Genomic DNA, 22,814 nt, shown 5'->3' with positions numbered 1-22,814 from the left:
CCTAAATCATAATAGGGCCAGATCATCATTGAAACACTTTAAAGAGGAACGCCAACATGAAGTTCTTAAAATAGTCAAAGAAATGAAAAATTCATACAGTACAGATATTTTTAATATGTCAAACAATCTATTGAAAGAACTCATACATTACATTGCAGCACCATTAACATATTCTATAAACCTGTGTCTCATAGAAGGGTTTTTTTCCCTGATCCTCTCAAACTATCCAAGGTAACTCCAGTCTTTAAGAAGGGTGTCAAATCAGATCCTGCAAACTACAGACCAATTTCACTAATTCCAGTACTAGGAAAAGTCTTTGAAGGCATAATATATCAGCAGATGTATGAGTACCTAGAACTAAATGGTATGTTAAGTGCATCACAGTTTGGTTACAGAAATGGAAGGTCAGCTATACATGCCATAGAGCTCTTAGTCAGAGACATTCTAGCAGCATTTGAGGACCATGAGCACACACAGGTAACCTTATGTGATCTGAGCAAAAACTTTTGACTGTGTTGACCACTCACTTTTGCTCTCTAAACTTCTTGTTGTTGTTGTTGTTGTTGTTGTTGTTGTCTTCAGTGCTGAGACTGGTTTGATGCAGCTCTCCATGCTACTCTATCCTGTGCAACCTTCTTCATCTCCCAGTACCTACTGCAATCTACATCCTTCTGAATCTGCTTAGTGTATTCATCTCTTTGTCTCCCTCTACGATTTTTACCCTCCACGCTGCCCTCCAATACTAAATTGGTGATCCCTTGATGCCTCAGAACATGTCCTACCAACTGATCCCGTCTTCTGGTCAAGTTGTGCCACAAACTTCTCTTCTCCCCAATCCTATTCAGTACTCCCTCATTAGTTATGTGATCTACCCATCTAATCTTCAGCATTCTTCTGTAGCACCACATTTTGAATGCTTCTATTCTCTAAACTTGAGTACTATGAAATATGTGATAAAAGTTTAAAACTCATCAAATCATACCTCGATAAAAGGAAACAGGTGGTGAGTTCAGGAAGTCATCTGTCAAACATACTCAGAGGTTGAACACGGAGTGCCACAGGGATCTAAATTGGGACCACTTCTTTTCCTTGTACACACAAATGACTTACCAGGAAATACAGATGTAAAGACATACATGTATGGAGATGACACAACTTTTCTATCTGTAAACCATGTACTTGATAACCTTTTAAGTGATATGAAATTGGCAAAGAAAATGCAACATCATGGTTTAATGCCAATGGTCTGCTATTAAATGAGGAAAAGACCCAGAATATGTGGTTCAGTCTATCAAAGACTACAAAAATAGAAAAACAAAAGGAAAAGTTTTTAGGTATCGTACTTGACAACAGTCTAACATGGAACTCTCATGTTGATCACATAGTGGTTAGGTTATCAAGAGTTATATATTTGCTGAAGAGACTGATGTGTTGTGTGACATTTGAGTACGTAAGGACAGCGTACTTTGCCTTTTTTCAATCTGTTTTAAGGTATGGGTTAATACTCTGGGGAAACAGCAGAAAAATAAATGAAATTATGGTGATCCAGAAGAAAGCAATCAGAGTAATGGCTAAGGTAGATAATAGAACACATTGTAAACCATTGTTCATTAAATATAGAATTTTAACAGTTATTAATTTATATATTCTTGACAGTGTTAAAAAAAATGGCTCTGAGCACTATGGGACTTAACATCTATGGTCATCAGTCCCCTAGAACTTAGAACTACTTAAACCTAACTAACCTAAGGACAGCACACAACACCCAGTCATCACGAGGCATGACAGTGTTAACTACATACTTGCTGAACTACCTAATTTAAGTGTAACAAATCAAAGACATGACTACTATACAAAAACCCGTACTTCTCTGCTGTTGCCACAGAATAGATTAGCTAAAACTAACAATACCACAACAACAAACAACAATAGTCATAAGTATATGGCAATTAAACTATATAACAAATTGTCTAAAAATGGGTCAATCAAGCCTGACAAATTATTTAAAGAAAATGTTGATAACTTCTTGTTAACTAATCCATTATATTCATTAGAAGAATTTTTAGAAATGCTCAATATCAACTTAATTACGAAAAATTTTATTTTGTGAAATTAATAGGTTAAGTGAACTGACGAAGTCTATCGCATGTAATAATGCTGAATGACCAATAAAGAATCTGAATCTGAATACACTGTTACATGGTACTGGTCAGTCAGTTAATAGACTCTTTAGTCCCCTCAGAAGGTGTATTACGTGGGAGAGCTTGGAGAACACATACACTGTGTGCTCACTCACTGATAGCTTGCTGTCAATCATGGAGCCCAACAGTTTGACAGTGACCATGCCATGTAATGCTGCTGAGGCTGCACATCAGATGATGCATTTTTTCTTAATTAATTTAATTTTTATTTTTGACAAAACATTCTTTGATGTTTCTGAAGGGCACATCTGTTGCTTGGAGAGCTTGTAGGGCAGTTTTTCCTTTCGAAGAAAAGGTGGTGTCATAATCAGCAAACTGTAAAGTATGATTATTACACTCTATATCACTGACATAAATAAGAAACAAGAGAGGTCCTCTGATGGATCCCTGGGGTACACTGTGCTCCAACTTCCGTTCTCGGGAGATTAATCTATGGACTGACATCCGCCTTTGGTATTCAAGGTAAGATTGAAGAGTTGCCAGAACACCACCTCCAATACCAAACACTTTAGTTTACTGAGCAGTAGCTTGTGTGAGACAGAGTCAGATGCCTTACTAAGGTCATAGAGTGTCAGTGCCAACTCCCTTTGTCCTCTGACCTCTGCCATATCTTTTTAATTAAGTCCAGTGCTGCTCTGACCATTGATTTTCCTTTTCAAAAACCATGCTGTGTGTCCTGGAAGAGTTTATTGTATTCAAAGCAACTTAGTATCTGGTGCTTTAGCACAGCCACCATAACTTTTAGCTAAAATTGGGATTATTGTAATTGATCTAAAACTGGACACTTCACATTTTGATAGACTGGTACTGTCCACGCCAGTTTCAGGAGTTATGTGAAGACACGGAAGGATAAACATTTGTTGATTACTGTGGCTAGTGGTTGAGCAAACTCCAGAATAATTTCTTCTAACACTGTGCAGGACATGCTATAGATATCTGCACACTCTGAATGCTTTTATGAATTCACTATTTTTACAGTGTCCTTAGGGTGCACTAAATTTTGGTTTTCAATAGTGCAATGGCTTACATTTTTTATATGAGCCGTAGAATCTAAGCATGAGTCTGGTATTTCATTTTCAGTATTTTTCACTATACTTTGTTAGGATAGTCTGATTGAAGACATCACAACTACAGGAATTTAAGGCAGAGGTAAACTACTTCCTCTGCTCATTTACGATATTCCAAGTTGATTTACAGGGATTTAATGACCCTGTTGTTGTATTTCTTTCCTGCATCCTCCACACTCTTTCTGTAATATCTTTGGGCCCTTAAGTAGTTACAATGAAGCAGCCCTTTAGTTGGAAGAACTAAAGCTATCTTCATTCAGTTCCTGAACATTCTGACAATGCATTTTAGTTTATTTAACTCAGGTTTATACCACATCTTCCCTTTAAGAGGTTTTTCCCTCCCTTGTCATTTGCCCACAGGTATCTTCTTGGGGATTATTGCGAACATGTAACCAAATTTCATTCTTAAGGTGTGGAACAGACATTCATATGAGTCACTGGCCCCCCATTCTTGCAATTTCCTACTGCCAGTTTACACCAGACAGTGCTGCTTTCAGGTCATTCAGTCTCTCTTCTTCAATAATCCTTCTACTGAATGTGTAACTTGAATGCCGTGTGCTTCATTGCAATTTACTGTTGCTTTTCATATTGAGTTACATCACTACTGTATTGTGATCTGCAATCACTGGTACAACTACACTGTTATTGTAATCCAAAGTATTGAAGTTGGTAATAATGGGGTATAGACAGTCATCACCCATTTTTGGGAGTTAGTTTGCTACAAACAGCCCATAGCTGTTTATAAAGCTCATAAAGACCTCTTTAGAAGTCACCGCACAATGCATATTTAGACTTAAGGCATGTAAGGCAAGATAAACAGTTTCCCATCTGTACAATAAAGTTTTCAAAGTTACTTTCTGGTGAATGATATACAGGGATAATAATGAGATCTATATTTGTTAACACTATTGCAGCCAGTTCATGATCCTTGTCCGTACATAAATTTTTTTATACGATTTCCTGTACATTAAGCTTTTTGTTTGCATACAGTGACACACCACCATGCACCTAGTCAACAGATCTGTAATAGTCACCATCTCCTTCAGTCAACCAGCGCTCACAGATACATAAAACATCTGGTTTCACTATGTCAAAAAATGATAAAAGGTTCGCCTTGGTTCTTACAACACTGCACATTAATACTTGATATAACTAAAGGCATTTTATGTCAGCACTAACATCATTTCTGGTGTGAATACATGGCCCGGATTTTCAATTTCACACTCCATGTTACAGGGGCACTGGTTGATCTCTGGAATAAGAACTGCCTTGGGACACACAGCAATGTCCATTACCTTGTCCTTTAGATGAAATTCGGCACCAATCTTGAAATTACTGATTACAATCTTAGTTTCTAGTTTCTATGCTTGAAAGTTGCTGTAACCTGGAAAGAATTTTTCCAGAAATTTCTCTACATTTTCAGTTGTTGTGGCATTTTTCACTTTTCCTAAATGGAACAATAACCTTTTCTCTCTCCAAACAGCACTCCTTGCTCATCACTAGTGTCTGTTATCAGATTTTTTCTACGTCTGGCAGTTGAATTTCTGACTCATTCCATGGCAGATGCCATGCCTCTACAGGTTTCTGAAATGGATGCCAGGCCTCTACAGGTTTCTGAAGTGCAGTCTTATATCACTTCGTGCATGCTGTCTGTTGTTGTTCTGTAGTGGATGGTATTTGATAATCACTACAATGAGCAGTTCTTTTCCTTGATGTACCTCATGCCGGTCTGTATTTCTACTGGGTAAAAGTTTCTCCTCTGAAAGATTCACAGAGAAAGACTATTCTCATAATTACTGATTTATTCTGTTAACAGAAATATTATTCAGAGATTGGTTCTGTGTTGCTTCATGGATTTGTAGGCTCATTATTATTATTATTATTATTATTATTATTATTATTATTATAACTTGCTCCAATACATTACATAGGCCTGTCATAATTGCAATGTTGTTTTCCTGTCCCCACTCAGTTTTATAATGAATTTAGGGGGCTGTGATGCACTTTGATTTGAATTTTGAATATTTGTACTAGATCTGTGTGTTACAAACTCAATAACGGACTCTCGATTTGGATTTAAGCATTAGTGGGACCATTTTCAGCAGCCAGTATAATACTTTTTTGCACTTTTCCACTTCTTGTTATAAAAAAAAAAAAAAAAAATAAAAAAAAAAGATGTGATGCTAGATGCTTTAACCTAGAATTTTGTAATGATCAGTGTTGAGTTGCATCATTTTCAAATTGTCTTTTATTAATCGAGTTACTGTTTTCATTAACTCTCTAACTGAACCTATTAACCTCAAAAAGTTTTTTGTATCATTCACACTAGAGGCATTGTTTTGCTTCCGGTAAGTCAACTGTACCTGGTGTACAAGGTGGTATAAATGAATTGTCTTGTATGTAAGAACTTTTGCACTGATTATACATTTCATTTCAATATTGTCACCTGCCTTCTTTATTTTGCTGTTACAAGGCCTCTTTCTGGTTACAGAGTCTCTGATATTTCACTGCAGACACAACTTCTGTAAGTTCGGTTTGTCACATGTATGACAATTTTAATATGCAAAGAACATGGGGCCACACTATGTCTGAGAGACACCCATTAAAACTGCTGATCCATGACTTGGAAATTTCAATTCTGTGTCAGGATACTCTTCTTGTTGGCAAAGGTGATATTTACCTAAGAGATGAAAGATTTCTACACTGTATTTTGAATCATGAAAACTTATTCCGTGATTATTTGTATTTTAATTGTCTGTGTACTTGGTTTTTGTGTAGGCAAGGGTGGAAAAATAAGAACCAAAATTATGTACATTAAGCATTTCAAGAAGGTCCCAATAGTGGAGAAGTCTTCGTCTTTTTCCTGGCCTGTATCCCATATCTTCATGGGATTGGCATTTTAATTATTGGATTTGTCAATGTTAGTGGTAGAGGGTGACCAGATGCCCTTCCGGTAACCACCCCTTTCCACCGGGATGGAAATTGTGTACCCCAATTGTCTGCATATATTGTTATCCCATGTGAAACTATGTGAATGTTTTCTGAATGTTTGTGAATCATGTGACTGAGACAGGACTTTAGTACCAGCCTGGTATTCACCTAGTCAAATGTGTGAAACTGCCTAAAAACCACATCCAGGCTCGCCAGAACACTGGCTCTTGTCATTTCGTTAATTCATCTGGCAGATCTGATCTGGGGCTGGTGCACCCCCTTGAGTACCAGAAACTGTGTGCTAATGAATGTAACTATCTGGGCAGATCATTGGAGAAGCATGGATCAGCAATACAAAGCAAGTATTTACTGTGCAATAAATATCTAACTACAGAATGTGAAAAAGTTTTAAGGTCACATCAATAAATATTTTTGTTAACAAATTGTTGATGGCTATTTTTTAAATTGTAAAATGGGTATTAATTTCTGAATAAACTTGGTATGAACTTCAAGAGAGATGGAACAGTTCAAGTATGAAACTTGAAGGCGATTTTATATGCAGGGTGTTCAGAAGTTCCCATTACAAACTTCGAGGACTTGTAGAAGGGAGTGAGCACATAATATTTTGAATAGGAACCCACATCTAAAACTGTTTCAATTCAGATGTTTAATTCATCCACTGCTGCTTGAGGAATGTAATTAGGCATGACACAATACAATTATTGGGTAACAATTCAGAAGGAAACATAATTAAATAGCCACTTAACACTTTAGCATGTTTGTCTGTATTAATACTTAAGCATTAAGTGTTATAGTTATTCCAAAACAAAAAAAGGAATCCCACATACTGTACACACAGAACAGTATTGATGCATTACAACAACGGCTTGATGTAGCGACCACCAACATTGTTGCAGACATCGTTCTAGCTGCTGCACTAGAAATTGAAGAGACAACATGCGGGATGGAGAGTATGTACCAGAACATCGTTTGTAGGTACAGACATTGTACCTACAAAGCATGTTCTGGTACACACTCTCCAAACAACCTGATGTCTCTTCTATTTCTAGTGCAGCACCCAGAACTCTTAGCAGCAGATCTTCCTCTGTCTCTATAGGAGACTTGCAAATTAAACTTTGCATATGACTCCAGCCCTGACATGGCTGTTTCCATGAATTCAGAACACAGTCCCTAGCAAACTTACACTCATCTGTGAAAAGAATAGGAGTGAAATCTGTGACCACTCTGGTCACATTCCTGGACCACTTTGGCCTATCCATCTTCCACCATATCGTCTGTTGAAATATCTCCGAACTGCACATGATAATTGAGGTTGTGCACCATCATGCTGAAACCACTTTTCCTGATGAATATCGAGTAGCACAGATTCCAAAAATGGATCCAATATGTTTTGTAAGAAGATTATGCAGGGTGAGTTGGCTAGAGTGGAAGGCCCAATCACATCACCATCCAAAATATCTGCCCGCACATTAATACCAAACCATTGCTGAAATCACTGAATAGGTGTGGCACAAGGGTTTTCATCTGCCCCGACATGGCTGTTTCATGAATTCAGAACACAGTCCCTAGTAAACTTACATTCATTTGTGAACAGAATTTGATGTGGAAACATGGGTGTTTTGATGCAGCAGTTCAGGAACCATGTGCAGTAGGCAACGTGTTTTGGAAAATTGGCTGAACCCATAGTGTGCAACCTTTGTAAGTTATAACATTGTAATTGTTGGTCATGAAAAATGTCCCTGACGACACTGTGACTAGCACCCATTTCACAGTCAGTTGTTTTGAGTACTCATTGATGGGCTCTCTTCATTGCCATGAAGTACATCATCTTCAAATACATGTGTGTGGTGTTGCTGTGGAGCATCACAGACCTGCCTCCTCATAGTGAAGGTCCTGTTTCTCTGAGCCGCTGCATAACTTGGGCAAAAAATTTGTGCAGTGGCATGCTACATTGTGGAAAACATTCATGATACACCCACACTAACATCTCTTCTGTTACCTTGAGCTTCACTAGACACAAGGAGCATGTCTGTGCATTCAGGCATTGAACAGGTCTCACAGCAAGGTAGATGTGAAGTGACATCAGGTGACCCTCTGACAAAGTACACATCATCCTGTCTACCCTATTGCATATCAGGATAAGAAACTCTGTGACTTTTATTTTTCCTTCAGCAGATGTGGACACTTGACACATCTGAATTGAAACTGTTACAGAATGGAAACTGTACATTTCTGGACGTAGGTTCCAGTTCAAAATATCACATACTCACTCCCCTCTACAAGTCTTGGAAGTTTATAATGGGAATTTTTGAACACCCTGTGCAGTCCTGTTTGAAAGTAATAAGTTTTTAACCATAGTTCACAGTTATTCTGAAACAGTCAATAAAACCAACATAGCTCCATCTCTTACTTATACTTCTCTGCTTCTGCAGGACGTCTTATAGTAGCTTCAAGTTCTCTCTCCCTTCGCTGAATTTCTTGGTCCTGGACTGCAATCTCTTGGCTTCGTTCTACAACAAGAATCTGCATCTGCTCTTCTTTGATTCGTTGCTTTGTCTTTGCTGCTTGTAGTTCATAAGCCAGTTCGGCCTCAGCTTTCTGCAATAAACGAAATTTCCTCCCATAATTCAAAATTATCAACAATGAGTAAAGATAACCCATCACCCTCTAGGTGAAGAGTGATATGCAAGTCTGATGTAGTAGAGTGCCTGAAAGCCTACTCTGGTCTTGCTAAATAAAAAATAAAATGGTAGATCCACTTCATTACTTGTAGCCTGACACACACACACACACACACACACACACACACACACACACACACACACACACACACATTGTCAAATCGTTGTAGCCTGAATGGTGTCAGAGACTGCTTTGTGTGGAGCAGTACGAAGAAGGTGAGGACAAAAAAAGGGAAATGAAATGTGATTGGGTAAAGAGTGAGGGTTGAGGGCAGGGGCAGGGGTAGAGGTGAGGTGGGGGCATGGGGGACAGGAGTAATAGTATGGACACAAAACATGAGTGGGACAATGTTATCCTACTGATATTGAATGTTTGCTGTGGCACTTGACACAATGAAGTGGCACATTACTTCATTTGGATGAAAACAGTTATAAAACATAACTTTGACAATATTTGTTTTGCTTGTATATAATTTTCTGCAGCAGAAGTTGTGGCATATGTAAGAAGTACTGCTACCTTTAATACTCCTTACTCATTGGTTTTTGGCACATCCAAACCTGAGTGCACCTTTTCACTGGTGGGGCCATTATCTTGCTGTTTAATGACAACAATGCCCAAGCACAAACAGTCATGCACAGGTTTGTGAGCAGGGGGATCACTGTTTGGGTTCCTTAACACGTGCTCACAGTGTTGTGCATAAACTTCCTGAAGAAGTTGCTAAACAGTTGATTATTAGGGAAAAGTAATTTATGAATCTGTTTATTTGCAGAAAAACTGATGGAGTTATGTATGAAATTTTTCAAAGAAATAGTTTTGCAGTTGTTGGCCAGTGACTTCTGTTGGTGGAAGGAACGGCTTCCATGAACAGAGATGACCTGTTAAATCAATGTGGAAATACTACGTAGCAATGGATACGCCAGCAAGAATGTGAAATGAGCTTAACTGTTAAAAATAAGAGTGTATAAGCCTAGACATTATTAGCGAGTGCGTTATGTGCCAGAAAAAAGATAGTAAAATGAAGTAACAGTGTTAGGAAAAGCACATATTGCTACTCACCATAAAGATGACAGGTTGAGTTGCAGATGTGCACAAACTAAAGGCTATAGTTTCCAGCCAAAGCCTTCTTCAGCAAAACACACACACATTCACCCAAGCAAGCACACGACTGCTACCCTCAGCGGTTCCATCTGGTCAGAGCTGCGGATGAGTAGCAACTTATCTTTTTCCTAATATTGTTGACATTCCAACCTGAAGTTTCCAGTGTTTGATAAAATTAAGTCATACTGATTTGTACTGTCATTATTTCCATTTACTCTCATGTTGATCAGTCTGGTGTGGCATTTGAAGATAGCAAAATGAAAACCAAAATTTTAAATTTCACATTCCAGAAATTGTTCGCACAGGAGAATTGTATAAATGTACCATCATTTGACCATTGGATAGACTCAAGTATGAATGACATAGTAATAAGCATCCCTGGCATAGAGAAAAAGCTGAGAGATTAGAAACAAATAAACCACTAGGTCCAGATGGAATACCAGTTCAATTTTACAAAGAGTACTCTACATTATTGGCCTCTTAGCTAGCTTGCATTTATCATGAATCTCTTATCCAGCAAAAAGTTCCAAGTGACAGCAAGAAAGTGCAGGTAACTCCAGTATATATGTAGGGTAAAAGAACGGACCCACAAAATTTCAGACCAATATTCCTAACTTCAGTTTGCTGCAGTATCCTTGAACATATTCTCTGTTTGAATATAATAAACATTCTTGAGACTGAGAAGCTGGTGGCCATGAACCGGCATGGTTTTAGAAAGCATGGCTAGTGTGAAACTCACCTTGCCCTACACTCAGTGTCATATTGTGAACTATGGATGAAGAGCAATAGGCTGATTCCATATTTCTAGAGTTCCAGAAAGCATTTGACATCGTACGCTATTAAAGTCTGTTAACAAAGGTACAGGCATATGCCAGATATCCAAGCAGCTCAAAGACTTCGTAAGTGCTAGAATCCAGTAAGTTGTCCTCAGTGGCAAGCCTTCATTAGAGACAAGGGTATTGTCAGGAGTGCACAGGGAAGTGTGATAGGACTGCTGTTGTTCTCTATATACATCAATGATTTGGTGGACAGGGTGGTCAACAATCTGCGGCTGTTTTCTGACGATGCTGTGGTGTACGGTAAGGTATCAAAGTTCAGTGACTGTAGGAAGATACAGAACAACTTAGACAAAATTTCTAATTGGTGTGATGAATGGCAGCAAGCTCTAAAGATGGAAAAATGCAAGTTAATGAGGAAAGTTAGTTGGTTGGTTGGTTTAAAAGGGGGACAGCTGTAGGAGGGGGGGGGGGGGGCAAACTGTGTGGTCATTGGTCCCTTGTCCCAGTAGAACAATTACCCACTGCAACACATTAAAACCTCCACCCTAAAAGTTCTAGGATGGAGGACACAGAAGGACAAAGAACATGTGCTAAAACTCAGATCAAATGATAAAACTAACCCTCATGAATAAAACGTAGAACTAAAGCTGCTGGTGAGGCATTGTCTCCCAACACTGAAGGTAGGGTGCTGGGAAAAGTTAAAAGTCTGCAGCAGAGCAGCTAAAAGTGGGCAATCCAGTAAGAGGTGGATGACTGTCATTTGGGAGCCACAGCGACACTGAGGTGGGTCCTCGCGACAGAGGAGGTAACCATGTGTGAGCCACGTATGGCCAATGCAGAGCCAACAAAGGACAACTGATTCCCTGCAAAAAGCCCATAGGGAAGACTTCCACACATTCGCAGTCTCCTTAATGACACACAGTTTGTTGTGCATTCTGTTATGCCACTCCATCTCCCAAAGCCGAAAAACCTTGCAGCATAAGACAGAACGCAGGTCAGGTTCACAGATGCCCAACTCCAGGAGTGGTTTCAGTATAGCCTGTTTGGTCAGCCTGTCAGAAAGTCCATTGCCTGGGATTCCGACGTGTCCTGGGGTCCACACTAATGCCACTGAGTGACTGGACCTTTCCAGGGCAGAGATGGACTCCTGAATGTTCGCTACCAAAGGATGGTGAGGGTAGCACTGGTCAATAGCTTGTAAGCTGCTCAGGGAGTCAGAACAGAGAAGAAATGGCTCACCAGAACAGGAACAGATGTACTGAAGTGCATAAGATATAGCCACAAGCTCTGCAGTGAATACACTGCAGCAGCGGGCAAGGCATGCTGTTCAATGTGGTCTCTGTGGACATAGGCAAAGCCAACATTACCATCAGCCATCGAGCCATTGGTGTAAACAATTTCAGAACCCCGGAACAAGTCAAGAATTGAGAGGAAGTGAAAGCAGAGAGCGGCAGAGTTAACGGAGTCCTTATGGGCATGCGAAAGGCCCAGACGAAGCTTTGGCCGAGGTGTACACCATGGAGGTGTATGTAAACGGACCTCAAGTAGAGGTGGTAAAGGGGACTCCAGTTGAGTGAGAAGGGATCGCACGTGAACCGCAATTGTGAGCCCTGACCTGGGCCGCCGATGCGGGAGATGAAATGCCATGGGTGGGAAAAAGAGACAGTAATTCGGATGCTCAGGAGAACTACGAATGTATGCAACATAACTGGAGAGCAGCGGTACATGTTGGATCCGCAATGGAGGGCTCCTGGCCTCCACCAGGACACTGGTCACTGGACTTGTTCTAAAAGCTCCCGTCACTAGGCGAATGCCACAGTGGTGCACTGGGTCGAGTAAACGCAACACTGAGGGCACAGCCGAACTGTAAACCAGACTCCCATAGTCAAGGCGGGATTGAACACGGGCTCTGTAGAGCTGCTGCACCCCAGTTTGTGTTGCTCAGGTAGTGGAGGGCATTGAGGTCCTGCCAGCACATCCACTTAAGCTGAGGAAGGTGAGGTAGCCAAGTCAATCAGGTGTCGAAAACCAGTCCTAAGAATCGATACGTCTCCACTACAGTGAGTGGATTGTCATTAAGATAATATTCTGGTTCTGGATGAATGGTACGATGCCGATGAACTGTAAACATGACTTTGCGGCTCAAAACTGGTAGCGGTGGGCTAGAGTCCAAGACTACCTCTTGTGAATGGCTCCCTGTAGGCGCTGCTCAGCAACACCAGTACTGGAGGAGCAATACAAAATGCAGAAGTCATCCGCATACAGAGAAGGGGAGACCGATGGCCCTACAGCTGCTGCTAGGCCCTTAATGGCCACTAAAAATAGAGATACAATACAGAGTCCTAATGCCATTCTCCTGAAGATGGGGGTACTATGGCAGGCACCAACTTGGACATGAAAAGTACGGAGTGACAGGAAGTTTTGGATAAAAATCGGGAGCTGGCCCCAGAGACCCCATTCATACAATGTGGCAAGGATATGATGACGCCAGGTCGTGTCGTATGCTTTATGTAAGTCAAAAAAGACGGCAACCAGGTGTTGGCGTCTGGAAAAGGCTGTTCAGATGGCAGACTCGAGGGACACAAGATTATCAGTGGTAGAGCGATCCTGGCCGAAGCTGTCCTGACATGGAGTCAGTAGGCCAAGTGACTCCAGGACCCAACCTAACTGCCAACATACCATATGTTAAAGCAGCTTACAGAGAATGTTGGTGAGGCTGATGGGCTGATAGCTATCCACATCAAGTGGATTTTTACCAGGTTTTAGCACTGGAATGATGGTGCTCTCCCATCATTGCCATGGGAAGACACTATCACACCAGATCCGGTTGAAGATGATGAGGAGATATCGCTTGTAGTCAGATGAGAGATGTTTAATCATCTGACCATGGATCCGATCCAGCCCGACAGCTGTGTCAGGGCAATATGCAAAGGTGCTGAGGAGCTAGCACTCTGTAAAGGGGGCGTTATAGGGTTCACTGTGGCATGTAGTGAATGAGAGGACTTTCCTTTCCATTCACCGTTTGAGGGTACAAAATGCTGGGGGGTAGTTCTCTGGTGCAGAGGCTTGAGCATAGTGCTCAGCAATGTGCTTGGCGATCACGACTGTGTTTGTAGAGAGCATGCCATTGATGTTAATGCCAGGGACACCTGTTGGGGTTTGGTACCCAAAAAGACGTCTGATCTTAGTCCAGACTTGGGAAGGTGACATATGGCACCCAATGGTTGACAAGTACCTCTCCCAACACTCCTGTTTCCATCGTTTTATAAGCAGGTGAACATGGGATTGGAGCCACTTAAAGGCTATTAGATGCTCTAAGGAAGGGTGCTACTTATGTCGCTGTAGAGCTCACCGACAGTCTTTAATTGCCTCAGCGACTTCCGGCAACCACAAAGGGACTGTCTTTCGCCGGGTGCACCCTAGAGAATGAGGGACCACTTTTCCGCTGCGGAGGAGATTGTTGCAGTGACCTGCTCAATCACAACATCAATGGTACCATGTGGGGAAGATTCAATTGTGACAACAGAGGTGATGACTACCCAGTCTGCCTTGTTTAAAGCCCATCTCGGTAGGCGTCCATGGGCATGATGCCGAGGGACTGACAGGAAGATGAGGATGTGGTCACTACCATACAGGTCGTCATGTCCTCTCCTGTGGATAGATGGGATAAGTCCTGGGCTGCAAATTGATAAATCAATGACCGAGTAACTACCATGAGCCACACTGAAATGTGTGGTGGTCCTAGTATTTAGAGGCGGAGGTCAAGTTGGGACAGTAAGTTTTCAACATCTCTGCCATGGTCAGTAAGCATGGTGCTACCCCACAAGGGGTTATGGGCATCAAAATATCCCAAAAGGAGGAAAGGTTTAGGGAGTTGATCAATCAGTACAGCCAGTACATTCAGGGGTACCGCACCATCTGGAGGGAGGTATATGTTGCAGACAGTTATTTCCTGCATTGTCCGTATCCTTACAGGCACAGCTCAAGAGGAGTTTGAAGGGGCACAGGTTCACTACATACCGAGTTCAGGACATATACGCAAACTCCACCTGACACTATTATATTCGCTACAGATCTTGTAATATCCCCTGTAGCTGTGAAGGGCAGGAAGCTGTATTGCTGGAAACCAGGTTTCCTGGAGGGCAATGCAGAAAGCAGGTGTTAAGTTCAACAGTTGCCATAGCTCAGCCAGGTGGTGGAAAAAACTACTGCAATTCCACTGGAGGATGACTTGATTGTGAGACTGGGAAGGCATGAAACACTCAATGAGGCAGTCTGTGCCTCAGGGTCACCTGCTGCCACCGATTTATTTCCTGAACAGACTGTATCCATTGTGTCTGAGGGTCTGGTGAGATCTAGGTCTTCAGCGGACGCCAGAATCTTCACCTCATCCTCAGACGCAGAGCTTGTAGGCAGCGGTGGTGTGGGTGCCACCGCAAGTCCCTTGGTCTTGGGGGACTCCTTTCTGGATTTCTCTCACTGATCCTTGGGTTTCTCTTGTTGGGAGGGCTTCACTGATTCAGTGTCTGGGACTGTGGACGACCGTGAAGCCCTATGACCAGCTGCTTTTGGCACTCAGACTTAATGCTTTTCTGGTTGAGAAGTGGGGACTGGTGTGTCAAATGGTTGGGGGGACAGTGCTCCTGAAGTAGGCAGTATGAGAGCAACAGGGGACAGGAGTGCCCCCCACCATCAAGGGGGCAGGTGTAGTCTTGCGGCTCTGACAGCCAACTGGAACTTGCGGAACTGATGGGGCTACAACTTTTCTCGCAGCAGCAGCACAAGAGGAGGTCGTAGCCACAGGATGTAGCCGCTCAAATTTCCTTTTCACCTCAGTCCAGGGTGTTGTATTCCATGATTTTCCTTTCTTGCTGTAAAATTCTGCAGTCTGGTGAGCAAGGGGAATGATGCTCTCTGTAGCTGACACAGATTGGAGGCAGGGTACATGGAGTATTGAGATCGGATGGACGTGCACAATCTTGACATGTGCTGCTGGGAGTACAGCAGGAAGACATATGGCTGAACTTAAGCACTTAATGCACCACATTGGGGGAGGGATATATGGCTTGACATCACAGTGATAAACCATCACCTTGACCTTCTCTGGTAATGTGTCACCCTCAAAAGCCAAAATGAAGGCACTGGTGGCAACCTGATTATCCCCCAGACCCCAACGGACACACCGGACGAAATGAACTCCTCATCGCTCTAAGTTGGCACGCAACTCGTGATCAGACTGCAAATGAAGGTCCCTGCAGAATATAATACCCTGGACCATATTTAAGCTGTTATGAGGTGTGATGGTAACGGAAACATTCCCCAGCTTATCACAAGTGAGTGGTGCCCGTGACTGGGCAGATGATGCAGTTTTTATCAAGACTGACCTTAACCGCATTTTGGACAAGCCCTCCACCTCCCCAAACTTGTCCTCTAAATGCTCTACAACAAAAAACTGAGGCTTCATTGAGACAAACGAGTCCCCATCAGCTCTCATACATACGAGATACTGGGGCGAATAAATTTCACTGCCATCCTTAGCCTGGTATTCCTCCCATGGTGTGACCAGGGAGGGGAACAATTTAGGATCATACTTCCTTGCATTGTACTGAGACTTGGAATGTTTAAGAGACTGCTGGCATTTGATCACCAGCAAGTGACGAAGTGGTACACTTCATCGCGCCTTATCCACCCTGATGCCACTCACTCTGACCAGAGGCCCTCCCCACGGGCGCCACCCAGCTGCAGCAAAGGCCACCTAGCAGGATGGCCATTGCCAGGAATCCCGATGCCCCAGGGTGACGGGCACCTACTCCTTGGCATACGTGGGGAGTTAATGGTACAGGCATCAGCACAGTGATCCATGTGTAGTCACGGGGCTACAACTGACAGGGTACATGACGGCCCCACTACAGTGGACTGGCTACCATGCTCGGCCAACCAAGACTCGAACTCAGGACCTTTGCCTTTTGCGGGCAAGTGATTTACCAACTGAGCTACCCAAGCACGACTCACGCCCCGTCCTCACAGCTTTACTTCTACCAGTACCTCGTCTCACTGTTTTAATCTTCCAGGAAGTTTCATATCAGTGCACACTCAGCTGCAGAGTGAAAATCTCATTCCGGACACTGTCATCTTCAGTGCAGGAAACGACACTGCATAGTGGGTGGAGAAAAATGCACCCAGGAAGGTGTCCTCCTGAAAGAGAAGGAGGATGAGCGGGACTGCAATGCCATGACAAGAAAGTGGGCGTAAGATCTCAATGCACTATGGACACGATGCACCATGTAAGGCGCCCTTCCCAAATTGGCTCGCTCATTGGGGAAATTTTGGAAAATTGAGGTCAAACCCTGCAGGGGACCCTCATATAAAGGCCAAAAGGTATGAGACTCCTTTTAGTCACCTCTTACGACAGGCAGGAATACCTCGGGCCTATTGTAATCCCCGGGCCTGCAGGGGGGGGTTAAAGTGGATGGATAGGAAGAACAAACCTGTAATGTTTGGATACAGTACTAATAGTGTCCTGCTTAACACAGTCAACTCTTTAAAATATCTGGACTTAAGACTGAAAAGCAATATAAAATGGAATGAGCATATGAGAACTGTGATATGGAAGGCAAAGGGTCGACTTCACTTTATAGGGAGAATTTTAGGAAAGTGTGTTTCACATGTATAGGAGACCACATATAGGACACGTGCAACCTATTCTTGAGCACTGCTAGAGTGTTTGGGATCTTTACCAGGTTGGATTGAAAGAAGACATCAAACAAATTTAGAGGTAGGCTGCTAGATTTGTCACTGGTAGGTTTGAACAATTAGGAATCCCTGGAGGGAAGGTGACGTTCTTTTTGAGGGACACTATTGAGAAAATTTAGAGAACCAACATTTGAAGCTGACTGCTGAATTATTCTAGTGTCGCCAACATACATTGTGCATAAGAACTGTGAAGATAGGATATGAGAAATTGGAGCTCATATGGAGGCATATGGACAGTCATTTTTTCCCTCGCTCTATTCCGAGTGGAACAGGGGAGGGAATGACTAGTAGTGGTACATTGTACCCTCCGCAACGTACCATATGGTGGCTTGTGGAGTATCTATGTACAAGTAGATGTAGGTGTGGATGTAGATGTAGTAGTAAATATTTCAAAGTGAAATTTTTCATGTTTTTATAATCAAGGAACTTTGATATCTGAAAAGTATACGAGATACATGTTTATATTTAGGTTGCATGGTTAGGTTTATTTAGAAATGAAGAGTAATCCCTCTGTACAGCTGCCATATTTGGGTTCAATAGCCAGAAGATTAATAAACTAAAAAGTGTTACAGGAGATTCACAGGTGACAGATTGAGCTGTAACATAGCCCAAAGTCTAGATTGTCTTGGAAAGTGACAGCTTTGCTATGAGTTGGAAAAACCATGGAATGTGAATACTAAATCTTAAATGTGATGAAATAATGAGAACTCTAGGTTATGTTGAAAGATGACAGTTTAGTTGTAAGTTAGTGAAGCCAACAAATTTGATTTCATGAGAATAAATATATTCTTGTTATTATGCACATTTTAGACACATTGGCTTTTGAAAAGTGGTTTATGTCCACTATTCTGGTTATATCATGCACCAATGCCAATGGGTAGTATCGGCAGCTTCAGTATTTCTCATGAGACAGCTAGAGAGAAATAATGAGTAAGGATCTGTTGGAGAAAGGAGGCGCAGTAATGTTGGGGTAAAGAGGATTAAGGGTTCTCATTTATTTGAGTAACAATAATAATAAAAACATAACGAGACATCACCCAAAGTCAACTGGTGGGTTGCAAACCTCACCACCGAGTCTCGAAGCAAAGTTGGCCCTAAATGCTTCTGTTCCCAGCTCAATACCAGCATGGTGAATAGTGTTGACATTTCCCTCTATTATATTCATATCATTAATTTTGAGATATAATTTTCAATCTGAAGCATATACTAGGCATCAATAATCCATTATGGATCACATGTAAGTCTTGTAGAATTATATCAAATATGCTCCCTCTGCCCCATGTGAAAGTTGCTAAGTTACTGAAACATTCTGAGTGCTTTTGAGGAATTTTGATCTGATGTGTCTTAGCGTTGGTAAACACATAAATCATCCATCAAAAATTATTCCCAAATATAATGTTAATTTTTGAAAAACAGAGAGGCACACTTCCACACTTCATCTGTAGTACAGGTGGGCTGAAAGCAATATGAGCATGGTAAAGTAAAAACAACCCCCCCCCCCCCCCCCCCATACATACAGTTTTCCCTAATGATAATTTGAAAGTACAGTGTTTGGTACATTCTTCCGAACTATTCATCATCAAACAATATTTGGAAATGCAGCCAGGTGCTGTCTTCAACAACTTCTGAAATTTCGACACATCCACAGCCCACAGGTCCAATGAGAGAATACTGTGCATGGAAATTTAGAACTTCAATATGTGGGGCATGTCCAGAAAGATAGCACATACACTGTAAACAACTAGTGCTTCCACACAACTGAAGGTGATGAATGTCAGATGTTATCTAGCGTGGATATCAATCACCAGCAGATGACCAAGTAGCATTAATTCTCCCCCCCCCCCCCCTTATTTGACTAGCAAGAGAGAGCAGGATTCCTAACAAAATTTAAGCAAAAACCTCCATCTCTTTTTATAAAGTCACTTGCTAATTTAGTTTCAACTGCTTCTGTAATAATACTGTTCTTATAGATGAAACTGCACACCTAAATCTCTGTCTTGTTACTTTCTACAGGATTTCATATGATTCTTACAGAATATGACAACACAAATTCTCCAACTTAACAGGCCTGCACAGACTCAGACAATACAATGGAAAATATAATAAAAAGAAAGGAAGTCTTTAAATTTTATGTCAGAAAATCTAATATTATATGCAGCATTCAAGTTAAAAACACACTGAATCTTTTAATTTAACATCAGTTGGGTAGTACATGTGGTATGTTTACTGGCTTCACAGTATTAAAGTTGGGTGATCCGCTTTGGAACCAATTCAAAGAGTCAGATCCTTTTAAGAAGTGGGCTGTCAGTGACTTGGAAAAAAAGGAGCGGTAGCTCACCTGATCCAAAATGTTTCTCTGTTGACAATAGTGAGCAAGACAAAGAGTCTGTGGCAGACAATGATTTCATGTCACATGGTGAAGGAGACATTTCCCAAGCTGCAAAAACATGTGCTATAGACAATGTGCATGCACGGTTTTCCATTCTTACTAATGTGCACAATTTTTCTCAGCCATGAAAAGAATAAAAAATGAAGAAAGGGAAGTTTTCCAGAAGACTGCATTAATGGAGGAAACACTTTGCCACATTATACAAGGGTAAATGACAATTCTTTACAACATACCACAGTAGCATACAGGAAGCTGATATGAACCATTTGATGTAGGACAACTGTTTTCTATCAAGTCATGAAACAACCTCAAATTGGCTACAACTACAAAAGCTACAATGCGGGCATATCGTGCAAGATTTCAGTATTGTCTCACTATCTTTGCATGAACTATTAGTCCTACCCAGTAAATAAATAACCTTTTCTGTATGAAATGTAATGGAGTTTAATTTTCTACCAAAATACATTTTTGCTAGAGGCCACATTTTTTGAGTTATTCAAGACAAGCTTACAAAAGTGACCTCCAAACATACTCCAGTACCTATACTCAACCCCATCAACTGGAATTTCTAGTACGTTTTTCATAGCACTCCTTCCTAACACTGTACAAAAATGTGCGGCTACACATTGTTTCCCATATTTGACTTTACTGGTCTTCACCGACATTTCCTACTTTAGTTCTGAGGGTCCTATAGATGGTTCTCTTAATGTAATTAAAAATTTTTTTACAGTCTTTTTTATGTAAGTTACAGTCATGAATGAGATAGTATTTCCTAAGATACTGAATGAGTTTACTCTTTCTATTTTCTGATTCCTTGTTACTAAAATGCTGGTAACTGGCTCCTGGTCCCTGAAAGTCATAACTTCTGTTTTCTTTGAAGATACAGAGTACATACCTTAGGTGTTGTGTATAAAATATGAATAGCTGTTTGGAATGTATTCTTAGCTGTAAAGAAGTCCTGACCTGAAATGTGCAGCAATTGTTGAACTAGACAAATATTTTTTGAGGCATATTTCTCTGGAAAAAGTAATCCCTTAAACTGGTGGGAAACCAGAAAATTGTTATAGCCAACACTACACCAATTGGTTCTGAAAATATTATGCATTCCAGCTACATCAGTGCCCTGTACACGTATCTTTTCAAAAGCATGACACCTATACACCAAGAAAAGAAACTAATTCACTTTCAGTAAAATAGGTCAAATTTCATTTATAAATCATCATACTGACTAATTTTGTCTTCTTTGGCAATAATATTGTCATATTTATTGAAACGATTCAATGTAGATACTTATTTACAATTAGGTTATGATTCTTATATTTGTATTTTGTCTTCAAATTTTGCATGGAAACATAACAAGAATCATTCATGCTTTTAAAACTGTCCCACTTGATAAAATTTTCTCGGGTTTCCGGTAGCATCCAGTGGTTTAAAATCCATGAGCTTTTGGCTGAATTCTCTTTGGCCGTTGTCAAGTGGTGATATCAAATGATTGCTGCTGCTGTTCTTCGACAGCCACACTGTCTTCAGTGACATCACTGGTGCTCGATCCAGCGACATATATAGTAATGTTTTCATGGCGTGCTTGCCACACCTGCTTCAACTTTCTGATGGCCTGGTTCCAAGCTCTGCTTAGCTGCAGGCCACAGTCTTTATTGAGGGTGTAGTCAGAAATTTTTAACTTGATCCCTTCTTTTATACCACTGTCCCAAAAACTAGTAGACTGCATAATAACAGATGTCTCAGCAAATGCAATACGGTGTCTATTCTCTATAGCATGTTCCGCCATGTTGATTTCTCAGGATACCGCAGGTGAAAACATCTCTTGTGTTCCACACGGTGCTGTTCAATAGTATGTATACTCTGTCTGATATAGAACTGTCCACACCCACACAGTATTCTATATACTCCTGGCGTTCTGAGTCCAACATAGTCTTTCATAGGTTGCATTAGCTGTCAAATTTTAGTCGGTGCTCTAAAAACTGTATTGATTTTATGCTTCTTTAGAAGCTGGCTAATCTTTCCTGTTATTGAGCTACAGAACAGCAAGAATGCAAGCTTCTTCAAGCCCTCATCTGAGGTCTTCTGCTTATGTTTTGTTCAGCAAGATGGCCTGCAAAATCTGGCTGTTGTTGTAGCCACTTTCTTTGAAGACTTTCCGCATGATGTTCAGTTCCTTCGGAAGGCTTTCAGCATCTGAAACAGTTTCTGCTCGATGCAACAATGTCCTCAGAACAGAACTTTTCTGTGAAGGATGGTGATAGCTGCTAGCATGCAGATACCTGTCTGTGTGGGTGGGTTTCTGATAAACACTGTGGCTGAGACACCCATTTTCTTTCCGACAGACAAGAACATCTAGAAAAGGCTAGGCACCATCTGTCTACTTCCATCATGAATCTGATGTTATCATTGATGCTGTTGATGTGGTTGAAAAATTCTCCCAGCTTTTCATGCCCATGAGGCCACACAACGAAGGTGTCATCGACGTAATGATAAAAGCAACCAGGTTTTGCCGGAGCTGTGTCCAGGGTGGTGTTCTCAAAGTACTACACGAAGAGGTTGGCTATAATTGGAGCTAATGGGCTTCCCATCGCAATGCTGTCTATCTGGTTAAAATAATCTCCATCACACAAAAAATACAAAGATGTCAGAGCGTGCTTAAATAAATCCACTACAGTGTCTTCAAACAACTGAGAGAGCAAATCTAAAGAGTCTTTGCTGGGAACCTGCATGAACAATGACACACCACCACCCTATCTCCTTCTCTGAGATGGGGTTGCATCTCAGACAGATTGTATGTACTATTGTCCAGTGTTGTGTGGAATACAATACCCACGGTATCCTGAAAAATCAGCAGTGGCGGAACATGCTTTACAAAACAGACACCGTGCTG

The 22,814-nt window shown here is 41.3% G+C and overlaps 1 protein-coding gene across 2 annotated transcripts in view; it reads right to left on the bottom strand.

Annotated features, from left to right (window-relative positions):
• Positions 1–22,814, bottom strand: part of LOC124615740 (flotillin-1) — a 142,763-nt gene that overhangs the window by 25,153 nt on the left and 94,796 nt on the right. For both annotated transcript variants that reach the window (XM_047143825.1, XM_047143835.1), the window contains one exon: positions 8,631–8,818. In XM_047143825.1, coding sequence (XP_046999781.1) covers positions 8,631–8,818 — 188 coding nt within the window. The remainder of the gene's footprint in view (positions 1–8,630; positions 8,819–22,814) is intronic.

The sequence above is a fragment of the Schistocerca americana genome, chromosome 1 (genome assembly GCF_021461395.2).
Source record: "Schistocerca americana isolate TAMUIC-IGC-003095 chromosome 1, iqSchAmer2.1, whole genome shotgun sequence".
NCBI lineage: Eukaryota > Metazoa > Arthropoda > Insecta > Orthoptera > Acrididae > Schistocerca > Schistocerca americana.
Note: the sequence above shows the minus strand (reverse complement) of the source record. Positions and strands in the feature narration are given on the sequence as shown.